The sequence below is a fragment of the Crocuta crocuta genome, unplaced genomic scaffold (genome assembly GCF_008692635.1).
Source record: "Crocuta crocuta isolate KB4526 unplaced genomic scaffold, BGI_CrCroc_1.0 scaffold333, whole genome shotgun sequence".
NCBI lineage: Eukaryota > Metazoa > Chordata > Mammalia > Carnivora > Hyaenidae > Crocuta > Crocuta crocuta.
Genome location: NW_027532856.1, coordinates 1571949 through 1595643, shown reverse-complemented (window position 1 = coordinate 1595643; position 23695 = coordinate 1571949). Strand labels below are relative to the sequence as shown.

At 40.5% G+C, this 23695-nt stretch overlaps 1 protein-coding gene across 2 annotated transcripts in view; it reads left to right on the top strand.

Moving 5' to 3' along the window:
• The first annotated feature begins 20450 nt into the window (after nucleotides 1-20450).
• The window catches only part of USP32 (ubiquitin specific peptidase 32), a 222821-nt gene continuing 219576 nt past the window's right edge, over nucleotides 20451-23695 (top strand). For both annotated transcript variants that reach the window (XM_077745524.1, XM_077745523.1), the window contains exon 1: nucleotides 20451-20537. In XM_077745524.1, the coding sequence (XP_077601650.1) occupies nucleotides 20480-20537 (58 nt within the window). In that variant the 5' untranslated portion in view covers nucleotides 20451-20479. The remainder of the gene's footprint in view (nucleotides 20538-23695) is intronic.

Here is a 23695-nt window from a genome sequence, read left to right as displayed (position 1 = left end):
AAACAGCATGTCTGGTATGATCCCGTTTTTGAAAGCATGTAATTATATATGCATAGTAAAAAGTCTTGAAGGATACACTTCAAAATGTAAAGGATGATTTTTCTTTTTTTGGCATACTGTCTTCATTTTAAAAATAATGAATATGATTTACACTTACGTAAAAAGAAAAGGAGAGCTGAGTCTGTTTTTAAAAGGAATAAATAACATCATTAAAAAAGTGATATAATGCTAAGTTTAAACACAGAACGCAAAAGAGTATTACATTCTAACTCCTCCTTAGATAAATTGACATGAATATGGACCAAGACTAGACGAAAACAGTAAAAAAACAAAAACAAAAAACAAGGAATTGAATATCGATATAGATATTATATATCTATTCTTCCCCCTGCCCCAAATAGTATTTACAATCCAGAAGGGGGAAGTAAGTCCAAACCTCAAAGCTTATGAGTCCCCGCCTGCTCCCCTCACCCCACTCCACTTCTCCTCTTCCCTCTCAGAACCTCTAACAAGTCCTAGACTCTGGACGCCTGCCCTAGACCCATAATGGTTTTATTATCAACCTTAAGGAGTAGTCTGAAGAGACCACGGAGTCTGACATTAGCCAGGAATAATGGCTCAATCCTCAACATTAACTAAAATAAAATACAAAATGCCTTTGGGAGACAGTCTTCAAAATCCAACTGGTTAGCTGAAAATGACTATAGGGCAAATCAACTCATTGAACTGAGTTATTCCTCCAGCAGTTAATTTTTAAAACTCTATGTGCTGTCTACTTCAGGCAGGTGGGGTTAGGGTGGAGAAGGTGGGGGTGAGGATGTTAATTTGTTTACCCTCTACTCCACGCAGGCTGGCATGTTTCTTCATGTTATGGGCCAGTTTCATAAACATCACATCTCACTCCTAGCCTCTAGTGACAAGATAGAGCTCATGAAATTCTTGAATTCAGCAGACAGGGAGAACGACCCTTGAAATCCACTTCCCATGCTTCCTCTCATAGACTTGAATATCTTTCTTCAAATGAAGCCTCTTGATCTTGTTCTGAATTGTCTGATTATCCAATTAGAATTGTATCAAGTCTCCAAAAAAGGAAGACCACTCAAACTTCCATTGTAGCTGAAATACTGGGTCTGGAGGAAATGTGAAAGTTCCCAGCTGAAGGCCAAGGCATCCCTAACCCAAGGCTGCGGGGGACTCTTTCAGTACCTAAGGCAGAGTCTCTTCACATGGGGTCCGCTGATAGACTTGAGGGAGTCAACAAACCCTTTGGAATTCTAACTAGCAAGTTATATGTGAGATCTGATAGCCTTCATCACGTAATCCAAGAGGTCGGTAACCCTAAACAAGTTAAGAACCAATGATCCAAGAGGTCTAACCTAAGGGTGTACACCTTCTCAGCGGTGGTTTTTCAGATGGGTCTTTAAATCTGAGGTTTTTTTTGTTTTTTTGTTTTTTTAATTTTTTTAATGTTTTATTTATTTCTAGGAGAGAGAGAGAGAGAGAGAGACAGCATGAGCAGGGGAGGGTCAGAGAGAGAGGGAGTCACAGACGGAAACAGGCTCCAGGCTCTGAGCTGGCAGTCAGCACAGAGCCCGACACGGGGCTCGAACCCACGAACCGCGAGATCATGACCTAAGCGAAAGTCGGACGCTTAACTGACTAAGCCACCCAGGCGCCCCTAAATCTGAGTTCTTGGAAGCCCTCAAATGTGAGAAATGCCAGATATACAGCTACTCTGGAGAGAAACAGGTTAAAGGAAGAGGGTAAGGGGGTTATAGGCCTAACTATAACCATATTCCAGACCTAAACAAAGAAACCAGTGACAAAGAAGGCCAGTAAGATCCTTGACTGTGTCCAGTAAAGCTGAAGTACTGCATCCCCTGCCAACAGCGCATCCCTCATCAGTGGGAATGAAGCTCCTCCTGCACCAATCCCAGGGTGAGAGCCAGTCATGAGCTCTCAGTGTGGCCTGTCGGTGTGGCACCTTTCCCTCTCACCCTGGCAGGACGTAGGCATATCTCTGCATGCTGGTCAGAGCATCTCTTCATCTCTCTGCTCAAAATAGTTCTCAAAAATATTTGGTACTTTTTTCTTCACTCCTATCTGATGTTTACTGTAGTTTTCCATTTATGGAGCCCTGGAGCCCTGGTTTAATTTCACTTTTTTTTTTTTTTTGTAGCAATGTTTTAATTTGGGTTTTATGTACTCTAAAAATATCCTGTCAGGATATCAAAATAACATCACAGAATGGCAAACTCGTAACTTCGGGACATGTTTCTAAACAATTTAATGATATGCAAGCTTTTTGAGATCGTGTTAAATTGCTGGGCCTAATGATTTCCACTTGCCTCTCTCTGGAAGGTGTTTTTTCCTAAGATGGGAAGCAGGGAGACAGGCAGGAGAGAATTATATAGTCAACAAATATTGGAGTTGGGAAGGATTTTGGAGAGAAAAAAAATGCCACCCCCAAATTTGTTACAAGTCATGCAAGTTCTCCCCAAAAGACTTACTCTCACCTCCTCTCCTTCACGACACCACAGTCATGCCCCCCTTCCCTTGGCCTAGACCTGGTGGTACTGGGAGTTAGTATCAGGTAAAATTCCAATGAGAAAAGTCACCTCATCTCAGACTTTCAGAATCTTCTAAGAAGGCCTAAGAACCAATATTTTAATAGGTCCCAGGTAATTCTTATCATCAGGCAAATTTGGAAGAGGCTATGTGGTGAGGTGAATTCCAAATTGGGCAAATTATGGATTTTCCAGTGTTGTGCCAGAGCTGGCTCTAACAGGCTCATGAAAGCAGATTATTAAATTTTCAGGAAATTTGCCAGTTGTTTGTTAAACAAAGACATTATTAAGTAATGTTGAAAGCGGGGGACTCAAATACATACTTGTACACTAGTGTTCATAGTACCATTATTCACAATAGCCAAAAGGTGGATACAACCCAAATGTTCATCAACACATGAATGAATAAACAAAATGTGGCATATACATGCAATAGAATTTTATTCAGCCGTAAAAAGGAATGAGATTGTTATCTGTGCTGCAGCATGGGTGACTCTTGCAAACATTATGCTGAATGAAATAAGCCGGATACAAAAGAACAAAGACTGTATGATTCCACTTATATTAAATATCTAGCACAGGAAAATTCATAGAGACCGAAGTAGAACAGAAGTTACCAGCATCTGGGAGGAAGGAAGAATTACAGAGTGTCTGTTTGGGATGATAAAAAAAAGTTCTGAAGAAGGGGGGAAATAGTGGGGGAAAAGGAGGGAGGCAAACTACGAGAGACTCTTGAATGCTGAGAACAAACTGAGGACTGATGGTTTTGGGGGGGAGGGTGGGTGATGGGCACGGAGGAGGGCACTTATGAGGATGAGCACTGGGTGTTGTATGGAAACCAACTTGACAATAAACTATTTAAAAAAGAAGTTCTGGACATAAACAGTGGCAGTAGTTATAAAACATTGTGAGTGTACTTAATGCCACTAAACTGTGCACTTAACGAAGGCTAAAATGATAAATTTTATGTTATGTATAAGACAGTAAAAAAGTTAATTCTGTAAAAATAAATATCAACTTAAAAATTACATCAAAACAAAATAATACTTAATACCCTTCCTAATTATTTTTCAATATTTAACAGTTATCTTTGCCCTTGAGGTTATTTGTGTAGTACAACTATTATATAATCGTATACTGATGAACATTTTTTCCCAACTGCATACCCAGTGATGTTACATCGGTCACTGGATGTTGGCCATAGTGGGAATATTTACACAAGAGAAATGAAAAACACTACAAATCAGGGTCCTCTCCTCTCCACCAAACTGTTAACCATTTGCCCGCACACCACTCTTTCCAAACCATAACTTCCTCAATGGCAAAGAGTAAATAACAAAACATCACATACAGTTTCTCTGAGGATTAAAGATACTTCAATGATGGAGGTTAACTAAAACTATTGTGAGGATCATTTTACAATATATACATATATCAATTCATTATGTTGTACACTTTCAGTTAATACAATGTTATATGTCAATTAAGAATTAAAAATTGTTGGGGCACCTGGGTGGCTCAGTTGGTAACGCATCCTACTTCGTCTCAGGTCATGATCTCACAGTTGGTGGATTCAAGCCCTGCATCTGGCTCTGTGCTGACAGCGTAGAGCCTGGAGCCTACTTTGGATTCTTTGTCTCCCTCTCTCTCTCTGATACTCCTCTGCTTGCGCTCTGTCTCTCAAAAATGAATAAATGTTAAAACATTTTAAAAAAAGAATTAAAAATTAAAAATTGTCTTCAATATTTTTCAGGTGAAAGGGCCCGTTAGCGTTCCTTTCCCCCGGAGACCATGAGCTCCCTGAGGTCAGAATCCTGCTCACATTAGTTCCTATCCTCCAGATCTCTGTTACAGGAACTCAGTAAATGTTTGTTGAGTTGAATAAATGAATGAATGGATGGCTGTTCCCATTACAAATGGAGAAAAAGTTATTATCTTATCAGCAAGCACCAGAATTACTTTTAGGGGAGGAAATAACTTCACTAGCTGGGGACAGAGGTGAGATCTGAGGGCAAGGCAAAAAGAGATAGCCAAGCCGTTTGAAAGAAAAAATGAGAAGTATTTGGCCTTTGGTTTTGTTTTTGATCTAGAAAAGGGTATCAGAAGGGGGAGGAGGAGAGAAGGGACGCTACAGAGATAGAAACCAGCAAAATAGATGATGAGAGGCTGAGTCACCACAGAATGAGGTGGAGGCTGGGTAGGATGGGCACTACACTTCCAGTAAGGTATGGCTGGGGAAGGGTGACCCAAAGGATGAATATGGGTTGTATTCATTTGCTGTAAGGCATGAGATGTGACATTTCATTAGAACCTTCTGTGTCTACTCTACTTGACAGCTTTGGAGTTGTATTTGTTTTAGAATGAAATGAAACAAAAAGAAGCTGGGTGATCCTATTTTGGGCCAAAGCTGCCAATGAGAGATAAGGGGCAGCAACAAGATACGGCACAGAGGAAAAAATGTGGCAGAGGCAAGAAATGTGATCAGAAGGGACCACCATGATGACATATATTCCTGGGAGTTTGGAGAAAACTTGAGAAGAATTCTTCCATGGTTTATAGATTGGAGCACTGAATCAACTTTTTCTAGATTTTAAAGAGCTAGGAGTTCTTAGTTGCCAATGGATTACATTCAGTTAATATTGACATTTTTATAGCTATGTAACGTTCCATTGCCTGACCAGTGGGCATTAATACACTTTGGCTTATTCTTATAGCTCAGAGACTATACTTCTATAATTCCTATAGACTTTGAGAGGTTTCTTTGTCTTTTTGGACTCCTATTGGAATTAGGAATGTTCTGGGTAAATCCATTAAACCCAAGTCCATTACAATGTCAAATTACCCTTCTCCCTTACAAAATATTTTTTGATGTCCAACAAAATCTGAGCTATCTGAAGAACAGAGTAGGAAAACAGAATGGTAGTAACTTTATAGTGGAGAAGACTGCTAGACACTGAATTAACCTAGTGATGAAGGTTAACATTACCGGTGGTGTCATGTGGATTTCATGTACCACCAGATATCATATGTGATGAGAAGAGGACTTTATCTCTGCAGTCTTATTTAAAAAACAAACAAACAAACAAACATAATCCAATCTAATCGTGGGGAAAAAATCAGACAAACTAAGATTCAAAGACATTATACAGGAATCTGGCCAGAACTCCTCAAGATTGACAAAGTCATGAAAAATGAGAAACTAAGAAACTGTCACAGACTAGAGAAGACTAGGGAGACAGACAATGAAATGTAATGTGGTACTCTGAGTTGGATCCTGGAACAAAAAATGAACTTTAAAAAAAATTTTTTTTTAATGTTTTATTTATTTCTGAGAGAGAGAGAGACAGCGTGAGCAGGGGAAGGGCAGAGAGAGAGGGAGACACAGAATCTGAAACAGGGTCCAGGCTCTGAGCTGGCTGTCAGCACAGAGCCCAATGCAGGGCTTGAACCCACGAACTGTGAGATTACGACCTGAGCCAAAGTCGGACGCTTAACTGACTGAGCCACCCAGGCTCCCCCAAAAAATGAACTTTAATGGAAAAACGTGAAATCCAAAGCAAGCCTAGAATTTAGATAATAATATACCAATGTCAAATTTTTTTTAAGGTTTATTTCTGTTTGAGAGACAGAGGGAGATAGAGGATCTGAAGTGAACTCTATGCTGACAGCAGAGAGCCCAATGTGGGGCTCAAACCCATAAACTGTGAGATCATGACGTCATCTGAAGTCAGATGCTTAACTGACTGAGTCACCAAGGTACCCCGCCATGTCAATTTCTTAGCTTTCACAAATGTTGCATGGTAATATGTTAGCAATGGTGGAGGTTGATTAAGAGATATACAGGAATTCTCGATACAATCTTTGCAACTTTTCTGTAAATCTGTAAGTGTTTCCAAATAAAAAAACTTATTTAAAAAAATCCTTACATTTTGAGATTTTCTTTTAAGGGAATATAATTAAATGGTTTATTTGTGCCACCTGACAGAGTACATTTCAAGGAACCTTCATTTACTCTCATTGGCAGAGAAACAATAACACCTTTTTTCTAGGTCCTGCTAGCCCACAAAAAAGAGATACGTTTACATTCCAGGAACCTGGTCCCAGGAAAGACATTCTCCATTAAGCTGTTTTGGTAGGATCAAACCTGCACCCATGGATGCTTCATTGGTGCAACAGTAATATATTGAGATGGAGTGCAACTCTGTGCAAAACTCTGTCCTGAGTACTTGCATAAGAAAGGAAAACAGAGCAGCAGTGACTGCTCTAAGATTATTGTCAACCCGGGAAGCTTTTTCTGGGCATCCAACAAGCTTATGATGGCCATGAATAAATCTGTTCAATGACCAGCTTGTGCCTTCTAAACTAGGACTTCTACTAGTGATTATTCTTTGCCTGTTTGGGGATAGTTACACTGGCTAAAAAGACCAGCTTTTTATTTAAGTGTCCTTTTTAAACTGGAAACATGAGAAGATTGTTTCTTGCAGCCACTATTTTTAGAGTATGTGCTCTGGGAGCACAATGATGGTGCTTCGGGGGAGTTAATCTCAGTCTCTCTCTCTCTCTCCTTCTCTCTCTCTCTTTTTAAAAATGATTATTTATTTTTGAGAGAGAAACAGAGTATGATCAGGGAGGGACAGAGTGAGAGGGAGACACAGAATCAGAAGCAGATTCCAGGCTCTGAGCTGCCAGCATAGAGCCCAATACAGGACTCAAACTCATGACCTGTGAGATCATGACCTGAGCTGAAGTCAGATACTCAACTGAGCTACCCAGGCACCCCTCCCAGTCTCTTTTATTACAAGGAGGCTGATGTACATCCTTCTACAATTTCTCCAAAGAAGCCAAGCCACACTTGAAGATGCCTTTGGTGTGGGAGCATGGTAAGGCCCCCACCCTAAGGAAAGAAAAAAACCTTCAAGGAAACCTGGCTATGCACATACATGACAACATCCTTCACGAGCTTGTAACATGAGATTACTTAATCAGACTGCATGTGCNCAAGAATATTTCTGTAAAACATGCTTCTGTACACTTTCCAAAGCATCTTATCACAAAGAGTTATCCATTGTAAAAATTCCTTTTTCTGACGTCATGTTATCATTTAACCTATAAATAAAGACACCAAAACCGACAGGACAGAGATGCCTGCCTGGTGATCAGAAAGAATCTCGGGGCTCTCACACTCTCTCTCTCGCCGACACCGTCCATCCTTCAGGGATCACTGAACCTGCTGGAGCCGGCTCGGCCTCCAGCATGCATGCTTGTGTATTACCATATATGGGAGACAAAGAAGTAAAAAGTATATTAAAAACTATGTTACATGGCATTCGATGCTCAGTTCTTTGAGTACGAACCCAACTGAGCAGTGCCAGCAGGAATAAAGTTCCTTCCTGTAAAGAAAAGCTTCGGTGTCACGACTCTCTGTGTGAGAATCCTGCTACAGGAGGTAACACGAAGACCATTGAAAAGCTGTATTTCAGCACGGCCAAAAACTCTCTCAAAAAGGATCTTTCCCAGACTAGCTCTTTAAGGAAATGAGATGTAGAGGAACATAGGCTACAGTGGGAAGTGACGGTGACTTCTCATAGAGAAATAGGCAAAGAGAGAACTAAAGGGTCTTCTCTCAACCCCCAAAAGTTAATACCAAGATCACGTTAGGACTTAACCCTGGAATTAAAAATATCAAAAGATTAATGCTCAGGACCTATGCCATGTACATCACATTAAGAAAATTTGAGGGATAGTGCCTTAGGTGGCTCAGTTGATTAAGTGTCCAAGTCTTGGTTTCAGCTCAGGTCATGATCTCATGGTTTCATGAGTTCGAGCCCCATGTCAGGTTCTGTGTTAGCAGCATGGAGCCTGCTTGGGATTCTCTCTCCCTCGCTCTCTATCCCTCCCCCACTCACGCTGTGTCTGTCTCTCTCAAAACAGATAAACTCAAAAAAGTTTTTTCTATTTGAAATAATTTTAAGCTACAGAAGAGTTATTAAAAAAAGAACAACAAAGAATACTCATATACACTTCACTCAGATTCATTTGTTAACATTTTAATCAATTTGCTTTATTCTCCTTCTTTCCCATTCTGTTTCTGTCTGTGTATGTATACACACACTACGCATATATGTACATACAATATATATATTGTATATAAGAAATGCTTATGATGTGTGCATAAAAAACTGTTTTTTCCTTAAAAGTAAGTTTCACATATCATGGTCCTTTTCCCCTAAATAACCCCAGTGTACATTTACTTAGAGCAGGTATTAAGGTCAAAAGTTACTATATTTGAGGGTGCCTGGCTGGCTTAGTCCATAAAGCATGCGACTCCTGATCTCAGGGTTGTGTTTGAGCCCCATATTGGGTGTAGAGATTACTTAAAAATAAAATCTCAAAAAAAAGAAAACACAGATACTGTATTTGAGGAAACACCCCTGAGGAGCCTCATTCACACCTGCACCTGATCTAGATCAGGAGATCCTACACTCCAGGCTTGAACCTGATATCATAATGGGGATATCATAATGGGGGAAAAGGGGTGAATGTATATTACATACAGGAGAAATGTAAGTTGTTGTGACCAGATGGCAGGCTGTTCTGCAGCAATATCCCTGGAGACTATTTCCTGTCCACCTTGAACCTTGGCAGAACTTTGTGACCATTTCAGTGACTAGAATGCAGCAGAAGTGACACTGTGTTACTTCCAAGGCTAGATCATAAAAGATGATACAGCTTATGCTGATTACTCTCTCCCCCTCTTCACACACATCCACACACCCTGCTCACCTTTGGAAGCTAGCCACAGTGTTGTGAGGAAAGAGGAAGCATATTACATGTGTAGTTGTTCCAGCCCATAGGCCCAGATGAGGTCTCGGCCAACAACAGGCATCAACTGTCAGATATGTGAGTGAGCGAGCCATCAGAGGATTCCACTCTTTAGCTTTCAAGCTGCTGCTGCTGACTAAATGGAGCAGAAGTTAGCTATATCTGCTGAACCTTGGCCAATTTGCAGATTCATAAGCAAAATAAATATTGTCATTGCTCTATGCCACTAAGTTTTGGGGGTAATTTGTTGTGCAGCAATAATAATCAGAATCACATGCAACAGCACAGGTACATCAACATGTACAAACAAATTACCATGTACTGCAGTGTAATTCCACTTAGTGCTCTAGTAAGTACTTCAGAAGAATGAAAAAGTTTGAGATCAATGAGGGATGGAATATTGAGGAAGGAGAAAATCCTTATGTTAATGTTTGCATAATGCAAGATTGAGAGCAGTTAATAAATGTACACAGTGATCTATTAACTAGAATTTGAGTCTGCCCACTTTTGTTTTTGTTTTTGTTTTTGTTCCAATTCCACAGAAACTAGACGATTAACACCATTTTTTGGAAAGGTTGTCCATGAATCTAGTACATGATCTGAGCTACTAATGAATAGTTTGTCTCAGTGGGGGAAGTTTGAATCCTTTTCGTATGAATTTTCTGGAGACAATCTTGGTACCTATTGGCTACTCCCTCAGATTTTTGCATGAGTTAATTAGGATGTCAGTATTATTTACTAATGTACACAAAAATATATGGGCCTAAAGAACTCTCTTAAGTGATATCCAGGCTAACGTTCATGCATAGGTAGAAATCTACCTTCAACCATTAATTATCATACATTAGTCTAATTCCATTCATTCTCTTAGAACAAATTTTAAGGGTGCCTATTGTCCCCAGAACCTCCTGTCAAGTGTTGCCCATTGATAGGTCAAAGAGATCACAGCAAAACAGAAATCTGACAAAGAACAACTAAGCTCCTAGGGCACCTGGGTGGCTCAGTTGGTTAAGCATCCGACTTTGGATCAGGTCATGATCTCACTGTTCATGAGTTCAAGTCCCACATTGGGCTCTCTGCTGACAGCTCAGAGCCTGGATCCTGCTTCAGATTCTGTGTTTCTCTCTCTCTGCCCCTTCCCCACTCACACTCTGTTCTCTCTCTCTCTCTCTGTCTCTCTCTCTCTCTCAAAAATAAATAAACATTAAAAACCAAAAACAAACAAAAAAACACAACCAAGTTCTTCAAATCTACCTGAAAGCACTTCTCAAATGCTTGTAATTCTTCCCAAGTATTAGAAGTGAGAACTATTACCCAGCTAGTTAATAATGCATTTTGAATTTTCATTTGTGTTAATAGCTGGGGTTTTTTTTCATATAAAGGGCATTTCCGATGAGGCAGAGCTTATCTTTTGGGTTTCACTTTATATCTCTGTGCCTTTATTGCCTTTATTCACACTTTTCTTCTTTCCTGGCATGCTCTCTCCCCTTCTTTGCTTTCCTACCTCACTGGTGATACCTTCTCAGTCTTGGGGCTAGTTCCCCATTTCTGAACTTTTAATGTTGGAAGCCCCAGTTACCTTGGGAGTAGATCGTGTCCTTGACAATCTCATCCATGAATCTCTGCTGTCTCCTCAATTTGTGTCTTCAGCCCGAACTTTTTCTTACTTCAGACAAATATTTAACTCTGTACTCAACGTCTTTGCTTGAATGTCTAACAGGCATTTCAAATGTAACAGATCTAAAGCTGAGCTCCTGAACTTGTTCCACAAACCTGCTCCTATTGTCTTCCACATCTCAGTGAATAGCAATTCTAGCCTCCTAGTTACTTAGGCCACCAACTTTAAAGTGGTTATTCTCTGACATATCCCAGTTCAGCCTACCAATAAATCCTGTTGGCTCTTCCTTCAAATATTATCTTGGACTCAACCTCTCACTCACTTTTTTAAAAAAACTTTTTAAATGTTTTTATTTATTTCTGAGAGAGAGAGACAGCGTGGGCAGGGGAGGGTCGGAGAGAGAGGGAGACACAGAATGTGAAGCAGGGTCCAGGCTCTGAGATAGGTGTCAGCACAGAGCCTGACGCGGGGCCCAAACTCACAACCTGGAGATCAAGAGTCACTTGCTCTACCAACTGAGCCAGCCAGGAGCCTTCATCTTTACCCTTTCATCTCGTCTTTCAACACATCAAAGAGATCCTTTTAAAGTGTTTGACATCTCTTTTCTATGCAAAATTATGCAATGGTATCCCATTTTCTAAATAGTAAGAGACAAAGTCTTCAGGAAGGATGTGCCTCCATCCCCTTTCCTCACTGTTGCAATCCAGTTGCCCCTTGCTGATCCTTATAGCTGCCAGGCATAAGATGTCTAGGATATCCACAAGTTTTACTCCACCACCTCCTTCAAATTTTGGCTTAAATATCATGTTTTTGCTCCTCATTTAATATTTTAAATCCCCTTGTTTTCTTTGAAAATTTTATTTATTTATTTTTATTTTAGAGAGACAGCATGCAAGCAGGGAGAGGGGCAGAGGGAAAGAGAGGGAGAGAGAGAGAGAGAGTGTGTGTGTGTGTGTGTTTGTGAAAGAGAGAGAGAGAGAGAGAGAGAAAATCTTAAGCAGGCTCCACCCTTTGTCTGGAGCTTACAAGGGGCTTGATCCCATGATTCTGGGATCCTGACCTAAGCAAAAGGCTCAACCAACTGAGCCACCCAAGCACCCCTGATCATTCTATTTTATTTTATTTTCATTTTTAGAGACAGAGTGTGCAAGCAGGGAAGAGGGGCAGAGGAAGAGAGAGAGAGATTCTTAAGCAGACTTCACACTCAGCAAGGAGCCCAACAGTGTTATGCCCAGATCGCGATCTCCCCAAAAACTCCAAGACCACCAAGGAGTCCGAGTCATGTATGCAAAAGCAAAGGGCATTTATTCGGGCTTAAGCTCGGGCTCCCAGACTTCACCAATGCAGTGGATCCGTGCTGAGAGCCCCGAACAATGGAGGAGTAGGGTTTTTATGGGGTTTGTGACGGGGAGTTACAGAAGTTGTGGCATGGGAACAGTGATCCAATCATAATTATTCAACATCATTGACAGCTGGGTTAACCATACACATTGTCTAGAGTATTCGTTACTTTTGGCGGGATCCAATTACAACGTTTAGAGTACCTTTAAATTCAACCAATCACAGAGCGAGCCTAGGGTCTTGTTAGGCGACTAACGGGTTAACTTCAACATTAAGTAACAGGGTCCTATCTATAGTTTCTATGATATATAGGACTCTCCCTTAGTAATGTGGAGGGTGGTCGATGGCCTTTCCTGATTGGGTGTTGCAAGGGTGGTTTCTCCTGCCTTGGGTAATGTGTAACTGCCTGATATTTTCGAGGAAGCTGAAACTTAGGCCTTCTAGTTTAGAGGGGAAACTTAAAGCCTGTCATGGAGTCAGTTTGATTTAGACTTGTGTCCTTACAACAGGACTGGACGCAGGGTTCAACGCAGGGCTTGATGCGGTCTTGATGATCTCACTGATAGTGAGATCCTGACCTGATCTGAAAACCCACTGATCACCCAGGTGCCCCCTGACCATCCTATTTTAAATTTCAAACTTTATCTCAGCACTTCCTGTCTCCTTTCTCTGCAATTTTTCTCCACAGAACTTGTTACCAACTGACCTACCATTATTTTACTTACATTGTTTATTGTCTATTCTTTTCCACTAAAATGTACATTTCATAAGACCAGGAATTTTTCTTTGTTCAATTCTGTATATTCTGTACCTAGGACAATGCTTGTCATGTACTAGGCATTTTGAGCTTATTGAAGGAGATATTGAATGGCTGATTTCTTTCTTGGTTTTTCAAGACTCCCATCCCCCAAGGTTTCCCTCCCTCCTCCACTCCTTTATTTTGGACTCTCTCTATTCTAAGTTTCCATAACACACTATATTTACATAGATCGTGGTACTTCTTAGAGGTTTTTAAAAAATTCATCTTTATATTCCCTAAAGTTTAGCACAGTCCCTTGCACACAGAAAATGCTTAATAAATGTTAAAATCAGCTATTTGCAACATTCATACCAAATGTTGGGGCAGTGAGAAGATGTTAGAGAGGCATGAGTGAGAAACTCAACTTCCTCTGTTTTTATATGAATTTCCTTCCTTTTTTCAAAGAAACCCAGATTTGATTCCACCTTTACCCCCAGAGTGCCAGTAAGTGAATCTAATTGCCAAAAAAACATTCAGGCAAATGCTATTTTATAGCTTTCAAATCTTTTTGGAAGGAAATATTGAAATTTTTAAAGATGTTAATTGTTGGATCAGGACCACCAAGCAAAGAATTTTATCTAAACCTAGAATCACAACTCACATACTGCATATCCAGCTTCATCTACTAAAACCTTTGAAGACTAATAATGATTTACCCCATCCCCATTCCTACAGTGAATCTCTCTCAAGGGGTTTTTAATTATACCACGGTTACTAGCTATTAAATACTTACATGTAGGCAGGCACATCTTTGTATCACAATTTTTGATTAGCAGATTTTATGTTTTAGAGCAGTTTTAGGTTCAAGGAAAAATTGAGTAGAAAGCATAGAAATTTTCCATATAACCCCTGTCTCCACACGTGCGTAGCCTCCCCCAACAAAATAAGAGTTATTGATCAAAAGGAAGCCTGGAGTCAAGAAAGGGAGGACAATTAGACAGATAGCAAATTGGTAGTTCAGCAAAAGGTGGAAAAGAGAATAGAGGCATTGTATTAATAACCAGGTGAGAAGAAAACTCAGGCTGAACTAAAAATAAAAAGACTTGAGCTGGCAAGAGAATGTACATTTCAAGAGATAATAAGATAATAGAATTTAAGAACTGGGAAAAGTCTGATTGAGTTTAAATCTTTCATCTACTAAGCAAAGAAATCAAAGTCTAAGGTATACAGCTGGAGTTGGCATTTCTCAAATATCTAACAAAGCATATTAGTATGATAAGCTGGACTTTAGATGACTTGACAAAGTCTATTCAGAACCCAGAAAGTGAAGTACATTATATCTTATCTGTTCAGAGCTGGATTCTGTATTATTCTATGTTTTAACTGCTGGTTAGAATTCAATTAACATAATTATTCTTTTTTTTTTTAATGTTTTATTTATTTCTAGGAGAGAGAGAGAGAGAGACAGCGTGAGCAGGGGAGGGTCAGAGAGAGAGAGAGTCACAGACTGAAACAGGCTCCAGGCTCTGAGCTGGCAGTCAGCACAGAGCCCGACACGGGGCTTGAACCCACGAACCGCGAGATCATGACCTAAGCGAAAGTCGGACGCTTAACCGACTAAGCCACCCAGGCGCCCCTTAACATAATTATTCTTAAACTTGTAGTTTCTATTTTGCTGGAAAAAACTGGCCTAAGAGTAAAATGCAGTTGGCACATTAGAAGGAATAAGATTAGAGGAAGACTAAAAAGAAGCTGCTTGGTTTTTCAGGAACTGTACACAATATCCATTCTTCAACCTTTGTAAACTGTTAGGTTGAAAGAGACGTAAATACACCTTCATTGCAGCTGGAGTGGAGGAGTGCGATTTGCAATATTATAAAGAGTAAACATTTACTCACAGGTTCAGTGGGTAGTATAAATTGTATGCCAAGCATGGACTGTGGTAAAACAGAAAAAGAGACCTTCTAAAGTAGGTCTAAGTGAAAGGCCCTCACTTTGAATGTTTTACTTCTTTCCCATTTTTAGTTTTAGCTTGTATGTCTTGTGAGTCAGAAACTCTTAGGAATGGGCCCTATTGAAATTTTGCCAATTTTAGGTGTCTTTTAAAGAATGATAAACAGAAAGGAGAAACATCTTTAAATGCAGACTAGAGGATGGCATTTCTTTAGTCAATCTTAAAATATTTTGTTTAAGATTAAAATGAAAATGAGGGGCGCCTGGGTGGCTCAGACAGTTAAGCGTCCGACTTTGACTCAGGTCATGATGTCACAGTTTGTGGGTTTGAGCCCTGCGTCGGGCTCTGTGCTGACAGTAGGCTCAGAGCCTGGAGCCTGCTTCAAATTCTGTGTTTCCCTCTCTCTCTCACCCTCCCCTGCTCATGCTATCTCTCATAAATAAATAAAAACATTAAAAATTTTTTTNCTTAAAATATTTTGTTTAAGATTAAAATGAAAATGAGGGGCGCCTGGGTGGCTCAGACAGTTAAGCGTCCGACTTTGACTCAGGTCATGATGTCACAGTTTGTGGGTTTGAGCCCTGCGTCGGGCTCTGTGCTGACAGTAGGCTCAGAGCCTGGAGCCTGCTTCAAATTCTGTGTTTCCCTCTCTCTCTGACCCTCCCCTGCTCATGCTGTCTATCTCTCATAAATAAATAAAAACATTAAAAATTTTTTAAAAAATGAAAATGAATTTCATGTTTAGAAAAACAGGGATTCAGGGGCTCCTGTAGTGCTCAGTCGGTTAAGTGTCTGACTTTGGCTCTGGTCATGATCTCCTGGTTCATGGGTTCGAGCTCTGTGTCAGACTATGTGCTGACAGCTCAGAGCCTGGAGCTTGCTTCAGATTTTATGTCTCCCTCTCTCTCTCTGTCCCTTCCTTGCTTGTGCACACACACTCTCTCTTTCCTCAAAAATAAATAAATAAACTTAAAAAAAAAAAGTAGGGATTCAATTCTATGCTGGTAGGATATTTGACAGGTAGAGAGTAATGATAAAAATCAGCTTAAAATTATATTAATGTTAGCAAGGTGAGAGGAAATTGGGTTTCTCAGATACTCTTGATTAGAATAAAATTGATCCAAATCTTTAGGCTGCAATTCAGCAACATCTAACATACTCTCAGACTTTGCAATTCAATTTACAGAAATTCCATTTACAGATACAGTCACATATGTAAAGAGGATATATGTACCAGAATGTTTATTGCAAGTGTTTGTAAAACTGAAATGAAACAATCTAATGTTTGTCAACAGGTGATTGGTTAATTATACATTCACTACACAAAATTGGCTTATTATATATGTTAAAAAGAATAAGGTAGTTCTATAAGTTGGTATGAAAACCAATTTGAGTTATACTATTGAGTGAAAAAGAAATGAAGGTGTGCAGTGGGTGTAGTTACAGAAAATTGGAAGGATACACACCCTTAGGGAATGAGACTGGGTGAAGCAGAAAGTGTGATCCTTTACTTCATACACACTTTTTTACTGGTGGAAAAACATTTTTTTAACATAGAATATGTATTATTTTCATTTAAAATAGCTTAAAGTTATATATATATTTAAATGTTTATGTACTTATTTTGAGAAGGGGGGAGCCTGAGCAGGGGAGAGGCAGAGAGAGAGGGAAGGAGAAACTCCTAAGTACCCAAGTAGGCTCCATGCTATCAGCACAGAGCCACACAAAGCTTGATCTTGCAAGCTGTGAGATCATGACCTGAGCCAAAATCAAGAATCAGATGCTTAATGGCTGAGCCACTCAGGTACCCCTAAAGTTATATTTTTAGGGGCACCTGGGTGTCTCAGTCAGTTGAGCATCCGACTTCGGCTCAGGTCATGATTTCATGGTTCATGGACTTGAGCCCTGCATCTGACTCTGTGCTGACAGCTCAGAGCCTGGAGCCTGCTTTGGATTCTGTGTCTCCCTCTCTCTCTGCCCCTTCCTGACTTGCACTCTGTTTCTCTTTCTCTGTCTCTCTCTCTCTCTAAAAACTTTTTTTTAAAAAATTTATTTGAGACCGAGAGAGACAGAGCACAAGTGGGGGAGGGGCAGAGAAAGAGGGAGACACAGAATCTGAAACAGGCTCCAGGCTCTGAGCTGTCAGCACAGAGTCAGATGCAGGGCTCAAGTCCATGAACCATGAAATCATGACCTGAGCCGAAGTTGGATGCTTAACTGACTGAGCCACCCAGGTGCCCCTAAAAAAATTTGTTTAAGTTATATTTTTATTTACTCTAAAATACAGTATTTTAAAAATACAACGCAAGTGACCATATCCTTATATTGTGTCATTATAAGGTAACAAGTATATAATACTGGGGGAAAAAATCAATTCTCTTATTGTATAGTCATGCTTCATACATTGTTGGTCTCACTTGGTGAAAATAAGGTTATACATACACTGGGTGCTGTTGCACCTGTTCTTCATTGTATTGACCTCCCTGTCTATGACCTACACTTCTTTGCCAAGTACTAAGATGACTCTGTCCTATTCCTATGTGATTTCTCTGGGAGTACAAACTGAGGAACACTGTCATTTGGGTTGCTCAACTGGAAGTAGAAATTACATGCCAGTCTCCCATGCTTTAAATCTTCATATGGACAACTCTTTGATAGGCGTGTAATTATAGTGAAAACAATGGTTCCCCAAGTGCAACCTAATAGCCAGGTCACTGGCCAACTCTTCAGTGGATTCAGTGAAATGTAATGAAAGTAAAGAAACTAAATGATTAATAGAATTCCCTTCAGCATGGCAAGCAGACTTTAGATTTTCTACATAATCAAACTTAAGTACTGTGGCAGTTTTAAGTTATAAAGGGGTGTTTAACATTTGACTGCCTGATACTGTGTAATACAAGCCAAAAGGCAGGTTTTAATCCCAGCTTAACATTTAGAATTCCCATCAGACATAACTGTCTGCTTCACTGCCTTCAATAATATGCTTAATTTAACTCAGAAAAGGAGAAATACTATTTCTTTGCTATTTCAACTCACCATTTTGAGAAGTGTTTAATCCATGGTAAACACTCTGATGGGGTGAAAATTTTTATGGCCCTAAGGAAAGCCAGGCCTGAAACCAAGCAGGGGAATTTTAAAAATTCCTGTGTTAGTATTGCTCTAAATCTTTCATTATAAAGTTCATATTCTATTCTTTGCTAAGTATTTTATAATAATTTACTATTTCATGTGATAGATTAAGTCCAACTCTAGTCTCACCTTTCGGGGGGGCAAGTTCTCCAAAGACCTAAAACAATTTGCTTCCAATTCCACTGTAAATCAAATGGGTAGACAATCAACCAGGTCTGTCTTTTATACACCAAGGTTGCCTTTAGGTAGTGATTATTTGGGACAGTAATAATACTTAGGTATGTCGCAGTTGAACTCTTGAGGGTCTTTCCCCTACAGCTGAGCCCTTAAGATTCGCTTCCCATTAACTATGATAATCTAAGTATAGGCTGAAGATGACAGAGTTGTTTTGTCTGGAGACTTCTGTCTATACCAAATTAATGACCTGGAAATTAAAGGCTTTGAAGTACGTTCCCAACCCCTTTATTCATGGCCTTTAATCCGAGCTCTTAAAATTAACTGCCTCACCGTGAACTGGAAAGGGCAACACAGTGACTAATAGTGCCACGCTGCTCATCTGGTCTGCCAGGAAAGGTGAGTAGAGAAGCAAGAGTATTACCTTCTTTCTTTAGCAGAGCATATTTAATCTGTTGGCTTTAGGAACTGAAATCCTTTTGCTGGGTCTGAATTATCTAACTGGCACCTCCTGTGTAATCTAATCCAAAAGGTTATTTTTTAGTTCTTTCCTTATCCAGAAGCTTTACACTGTGACTTTGAGGGTGAAGATTAACAAAAACAAATTGACTTATAAAAGTGAGGAATTGGAATAGTATTCCACTGTATGTATATACAGTTAACTTTTTTTTTTTTAATGTTTATTTTTGAGAGAGACAGTGAGCAAGCTGGGGAGTAGCAGAGGGAGACAGAAGATTGGAGGCAGGTTGCTTGCTGACAGTGGAGAGCCCAATGCTGGGCTCTAATCCACGCACTGAACCTTAAGATCATGACCTGAGCTGAAGTCAGGCTCTTAACCCACTGAGCCACCCAGGCGCCCTATACAGTTAATTCTTGAACAATCAAAGGGTCAGGGGCATGAATCCTCCTGCAGTCAAAATTTCTTATTAATATAACTCCCCCAAAACTTTACTAATAACCTATTGCTGATTAACCAGAAGCCTTGCCAATACTTGCCAATAATGTAAAAAGCTGATTAACAGGTATAGTGCATGCTATACAACTTACACTAAAATAGAGGAGAGAAAATGTTAACAACTAAGGAACATACAGTCGGAGTACTGTACTGTATTTATAGAATAAAAGAAATCTACACACAAGAGGATCCAGGCGGTTCAAATCTGTGTGGGTCCAGGGCCAACTATACCACATCTACTCACTTGTGCATTGATGGACACTTGGGTTGTTTCTACATTTTGGTTCTTGTGAATAATGTTCTATAAATATGAGAGTATAAATATGTGTCCTTAAGTTCAATTCTTTGGGTATATACTTAAAAGTGGAATTCTGTAAATATGGGAAATTCTAACACGTTACAACAGTGACAAACTTTGAGGACATTATGCTAAGTTAAATAAGCCAGACACAAAAGGAGTAACACCATATGATTGCATTCATGAGGTACTTAAAACTAGTTGTTAATATTTTCTCACAATAAAAAAATTTTTTAATGCTTGGAGAGAAGCAAGCCGCAGCCTTTTGCACAGCAGTTTCCAGATTCTATCCTGGACGCAGGCTCAGAGGTGGGTTTGCGGATGTGAAAGGAAATCTAGAGTCCACTGCGGTGGGGAGGAACAGGTAATGTGAAAACTAAGATATGCTGAACTCTGTCACAAGGTTCATTTCCCTCAGGGATCTCCCCACCAGGATTAAGAAAGCTTTCGTCACAGGAAATCTCGGAGTCTCTTTTCCTCTCACAACTCCCTCCCAGCCCAAGATTTCCATCACGTTAGGCACTTCTCCCCTGCCTGCCCCTTTCTCTCACTGCACCCCTCGTACTCCACTCCCCTAAGATTCCACCCAAGAGGTGGCCTAGCCTGGGCCTGATAAACCGCCAGCCGCCCCAGCCCCGCCCCTCAGGCTCCAGTACGGGTGGGCGGGAGACGCGGCCCAGAACGCCCCGGAAGTCACCTCCCCCCACCCTTGCAGACGGGCGGAGGCTTCCCGGCCTTGCGGCTTTGGATTGGCGGGAAACTGGAAGATGGTGCGTTACGCGCAGGATCCGGCCCCTCCTCTACGCTCCTGCGCGCGGAGAGCGTGGGGCGGGGNGGGGGCGAGATCAGGCTCCGACCCCCGGCCGAGGGGATGAGGGGAGCATGGGCGCCAAGGAGTCACGGATCGGATTCCTCAGCTACGAGGAGGCGCTGAGGAGAGGTGAGGGGGGGAGGGGTCTGGACGAGCCGCGGGGGAGGCCAGCGACAGGCTGCCCCGAGGGTGGGTGACCCGGGAAGGGGAGGGGAGGTTGAGGGCGTGGGGCGCCTGAGGAGGAAGGGAAAGGAGGCCCACCTTTGGGGGAGCGATGGGGAATATTATGAGGGAGAAGGGTCGGGTGGGAGCAGTTGTTTGGGAATTGGGACCGTATGGAAGGGGGAGAAGCTTTCTCGGAGAGAGGGGTATGTGACGCTGGCACGGAAATGCCCGTGCTCTTTGGTGGCGTTGTTATTCTGGATGTGTCCAGGGAAGTCCTCCTCTCCCTCCTTTCTTGGCTGGCATCAGCCATTCCAGTCCCCCTCATCCTTTACTGCCATTTTCTCGTATCACTCCTTCATAAAACCCGACAACATCCTAAGCTCCTATCCAACAGCCTTGGTTGGAAGGGAGAGGGGAGGCGGCTGCAAAGCCCTCGTCTCTTTTTGCTGCTGGAAGCCCCTTCCAGTTGTGGAGTCTCCGCCTTTTCCGAGGGTCTTTGCCAGTCTCTAGGGTGCTACCGTCATCCACTCCTGCCACCCCCTCACCCTTTGAGCGGCTGACTTTGATAAGAACGGCCTGAAATTAAGTTGTATTTGAGGTGAGATGAGACTGGACAGCTGGTTTTGCCACAAGACCTTGTCTTAGGTTTCATCTCCTTAGACGTTGGCCGGAGCCTTTTACTGCACTTGATCCCCAGTTCTCACCCCCTCCCTACCCATAAAATGGCATTCGGAAATCCAGCATTCTGATATTGTGTTATAGCTCCCTTTGGAGACCGGCCTTGCTGCCAGTCCTAGCCTGCTGCTTATTGGCTCTGATGCAGTGTGCTGTTAATAGTCCCAGCCCCCTACCACTTTCTCTGATACCGCTGTCCGTGATCGCTAAAGCACACGCTAACTGGAAGTGTCTATTGCAGTTTATGGTCGGAATGTGACTTAATTTTTCATGACTGGGATCTGAGTATGTGTGTGTATGTATGCTTGTATTTCTTTTCGACATTTAATGGATTTTCTTGGTAAGTGAAACATTAAGCAGGTTGGATGCTTGGCATTATTGTTAACAGGTTTCTAAGTCAAGAAACCAGCCATGCTCCAGGTGGTGGTTTCAGTAGCTAGGGATATAAAATGAAAATTGGTTTTAAAGACAGATATTCAAAATGAGGGTTTAGTAGTAAACTCTTGTTTGTATGTGAGAAACAAAGATAAATTCAGTGGGATAGCTCTTGAAACTAGGTGAAGAATTTAGGTGTATTGTATTCATTGTGGACTGACCAGAATTACAAAAGTATGCTTTTTATGTCCTTCCCCCGCCCCCCCGAACAGTGTAATGATTGTTCTTATGGAGAATCTTGCTTGAACTTTTTTCTCAATATGAGAAATATTCCAAATTCTTGATGTGTTTCCAGCCCTTAGTAGGCTGGTCGTTTCTGGGATGCTGTCAGGCCTAACAGGTCTGGCCTCAATTAGGCAATGGCTTTCCGTGGCATGAAAGAGGACATCAGTCAAATTGATTTGCAGCTCCATGGTTCAGAAGTATTTGGTTTCTTAAGTGTGAGGGTGAGGTAGCTGGCATTAAAGGAATTCTAAAATTTAACTTTTATTCAACTGTATCCCATATGCTTTCATATCACACTAAGATTTTAGTACTTTTGTAAATATAAATGAAATTAATAGTTGGTGCATTTTAAACTGATTTGTTTGAAGGCCTTTGTTCAATTTATTATGAAGTGTTTGCTTGTCGAATTTAGAATGTATATTTGAAGAGGTAGCAAGATATTTGTTAAAACCTTTTTTAACTCTTCTTTGAATAAATTTATGTTTGTCATTCTGCTCCAGAGGAAAATTAAATAAAAAAGAGAGAACCAAGTTGATAAATAGTATTTCTAAATGTAAACCAGGAGCTTTTTTTTTTTTTTAAAGTGGGCCATTATTTTGAACATACTATTTACTGTAGTAAATGGTAGACTTTAGTATAGAATTTCTTTTACTGAAGTCATATAGAAAGAATTTATAAAGCTTTTGGTAGAGCTAAAAAATGGTTTGGAAACTTTTGCGGTGGGCACGTGAAGAATTAAATGGGTACTAAAACCTCTATCTCTTAATCTTACTTACTTTTTAGGGTGAATAGGGGTGGGGATAAGGGAGAGGATTGGACAAACACAATGTAGGTTATATAAATCACTGTACAGGTAAAAAGCAAGCTTGATACACTACTGAAATACCTACCCCTTCTTAAAATTACTGACCAGTAAATAATGCCTGACCATAATTAGGTAGTATTTAAAACATAGTCAACTATATATTGCTGCAAGCAAAATGGAATTGCAGGCAGTTTATCTTTTTTAAAATGGAGCCTTGGAAATGGAGTGTTATGTTAATGACAGATAACACTGTACCTAAGTGAAGGGCAGTTTAGTGACTTCTCATTTACATTTCAGCTCTAGAAATTAGGAAGATTGGTTTTGCATGCTATTTTATTTTTATTTTATTTTTCTTAGTTTATTGTCAAGTTGGTTTCCGTATAACACCCAGTGCTCATCCCAACAAGTGCCCTCCCCCATGCCCATAACCCTCCTTCCCCTCTCTCCCATCCCCATCAGCCCTCAGTTTGTTCTCAGCATTCAAGAGTCTCTCATGGTTTTGCATGCTATTTTAGCTAGACTGTGTGCCAGTTATATAAACATTAATAGTTTTCTGAAAGCATACCTTTAGAGTTTTTTTTTTTTAAGGGAGATTTTTGATAGCTTTTATTTTTGGTATCTCTTGAATATCTTGAATAGAACACAAATAGGCTTTTCCTTGAAGGCTTGACCCTCGTTAGATTGCAGGTGTTTTCTGAAGTACATCTACTGTACATGAGTACTGAGAATTTTAGCAGCTATGGTCATCTCTTTACTTCCTATAGCATCTAAGTTTGTGCCTTGTGTATTCCTAAAAATATATTCTAAATGCTTGGAACATAGCATTAAAAATATTGAATGAAAGATGAATTGCAGTTTAGAGTATTTCAGAACTCCCAGAAACCTTAAAAATCTCCAGTTCTTTAATTCTTTCTTCCTGTTGCTATCCCCTTTTCATCATTCTAGAAACAGAATAATAAGGCTTTTTTTTTTTTTTTTTTTT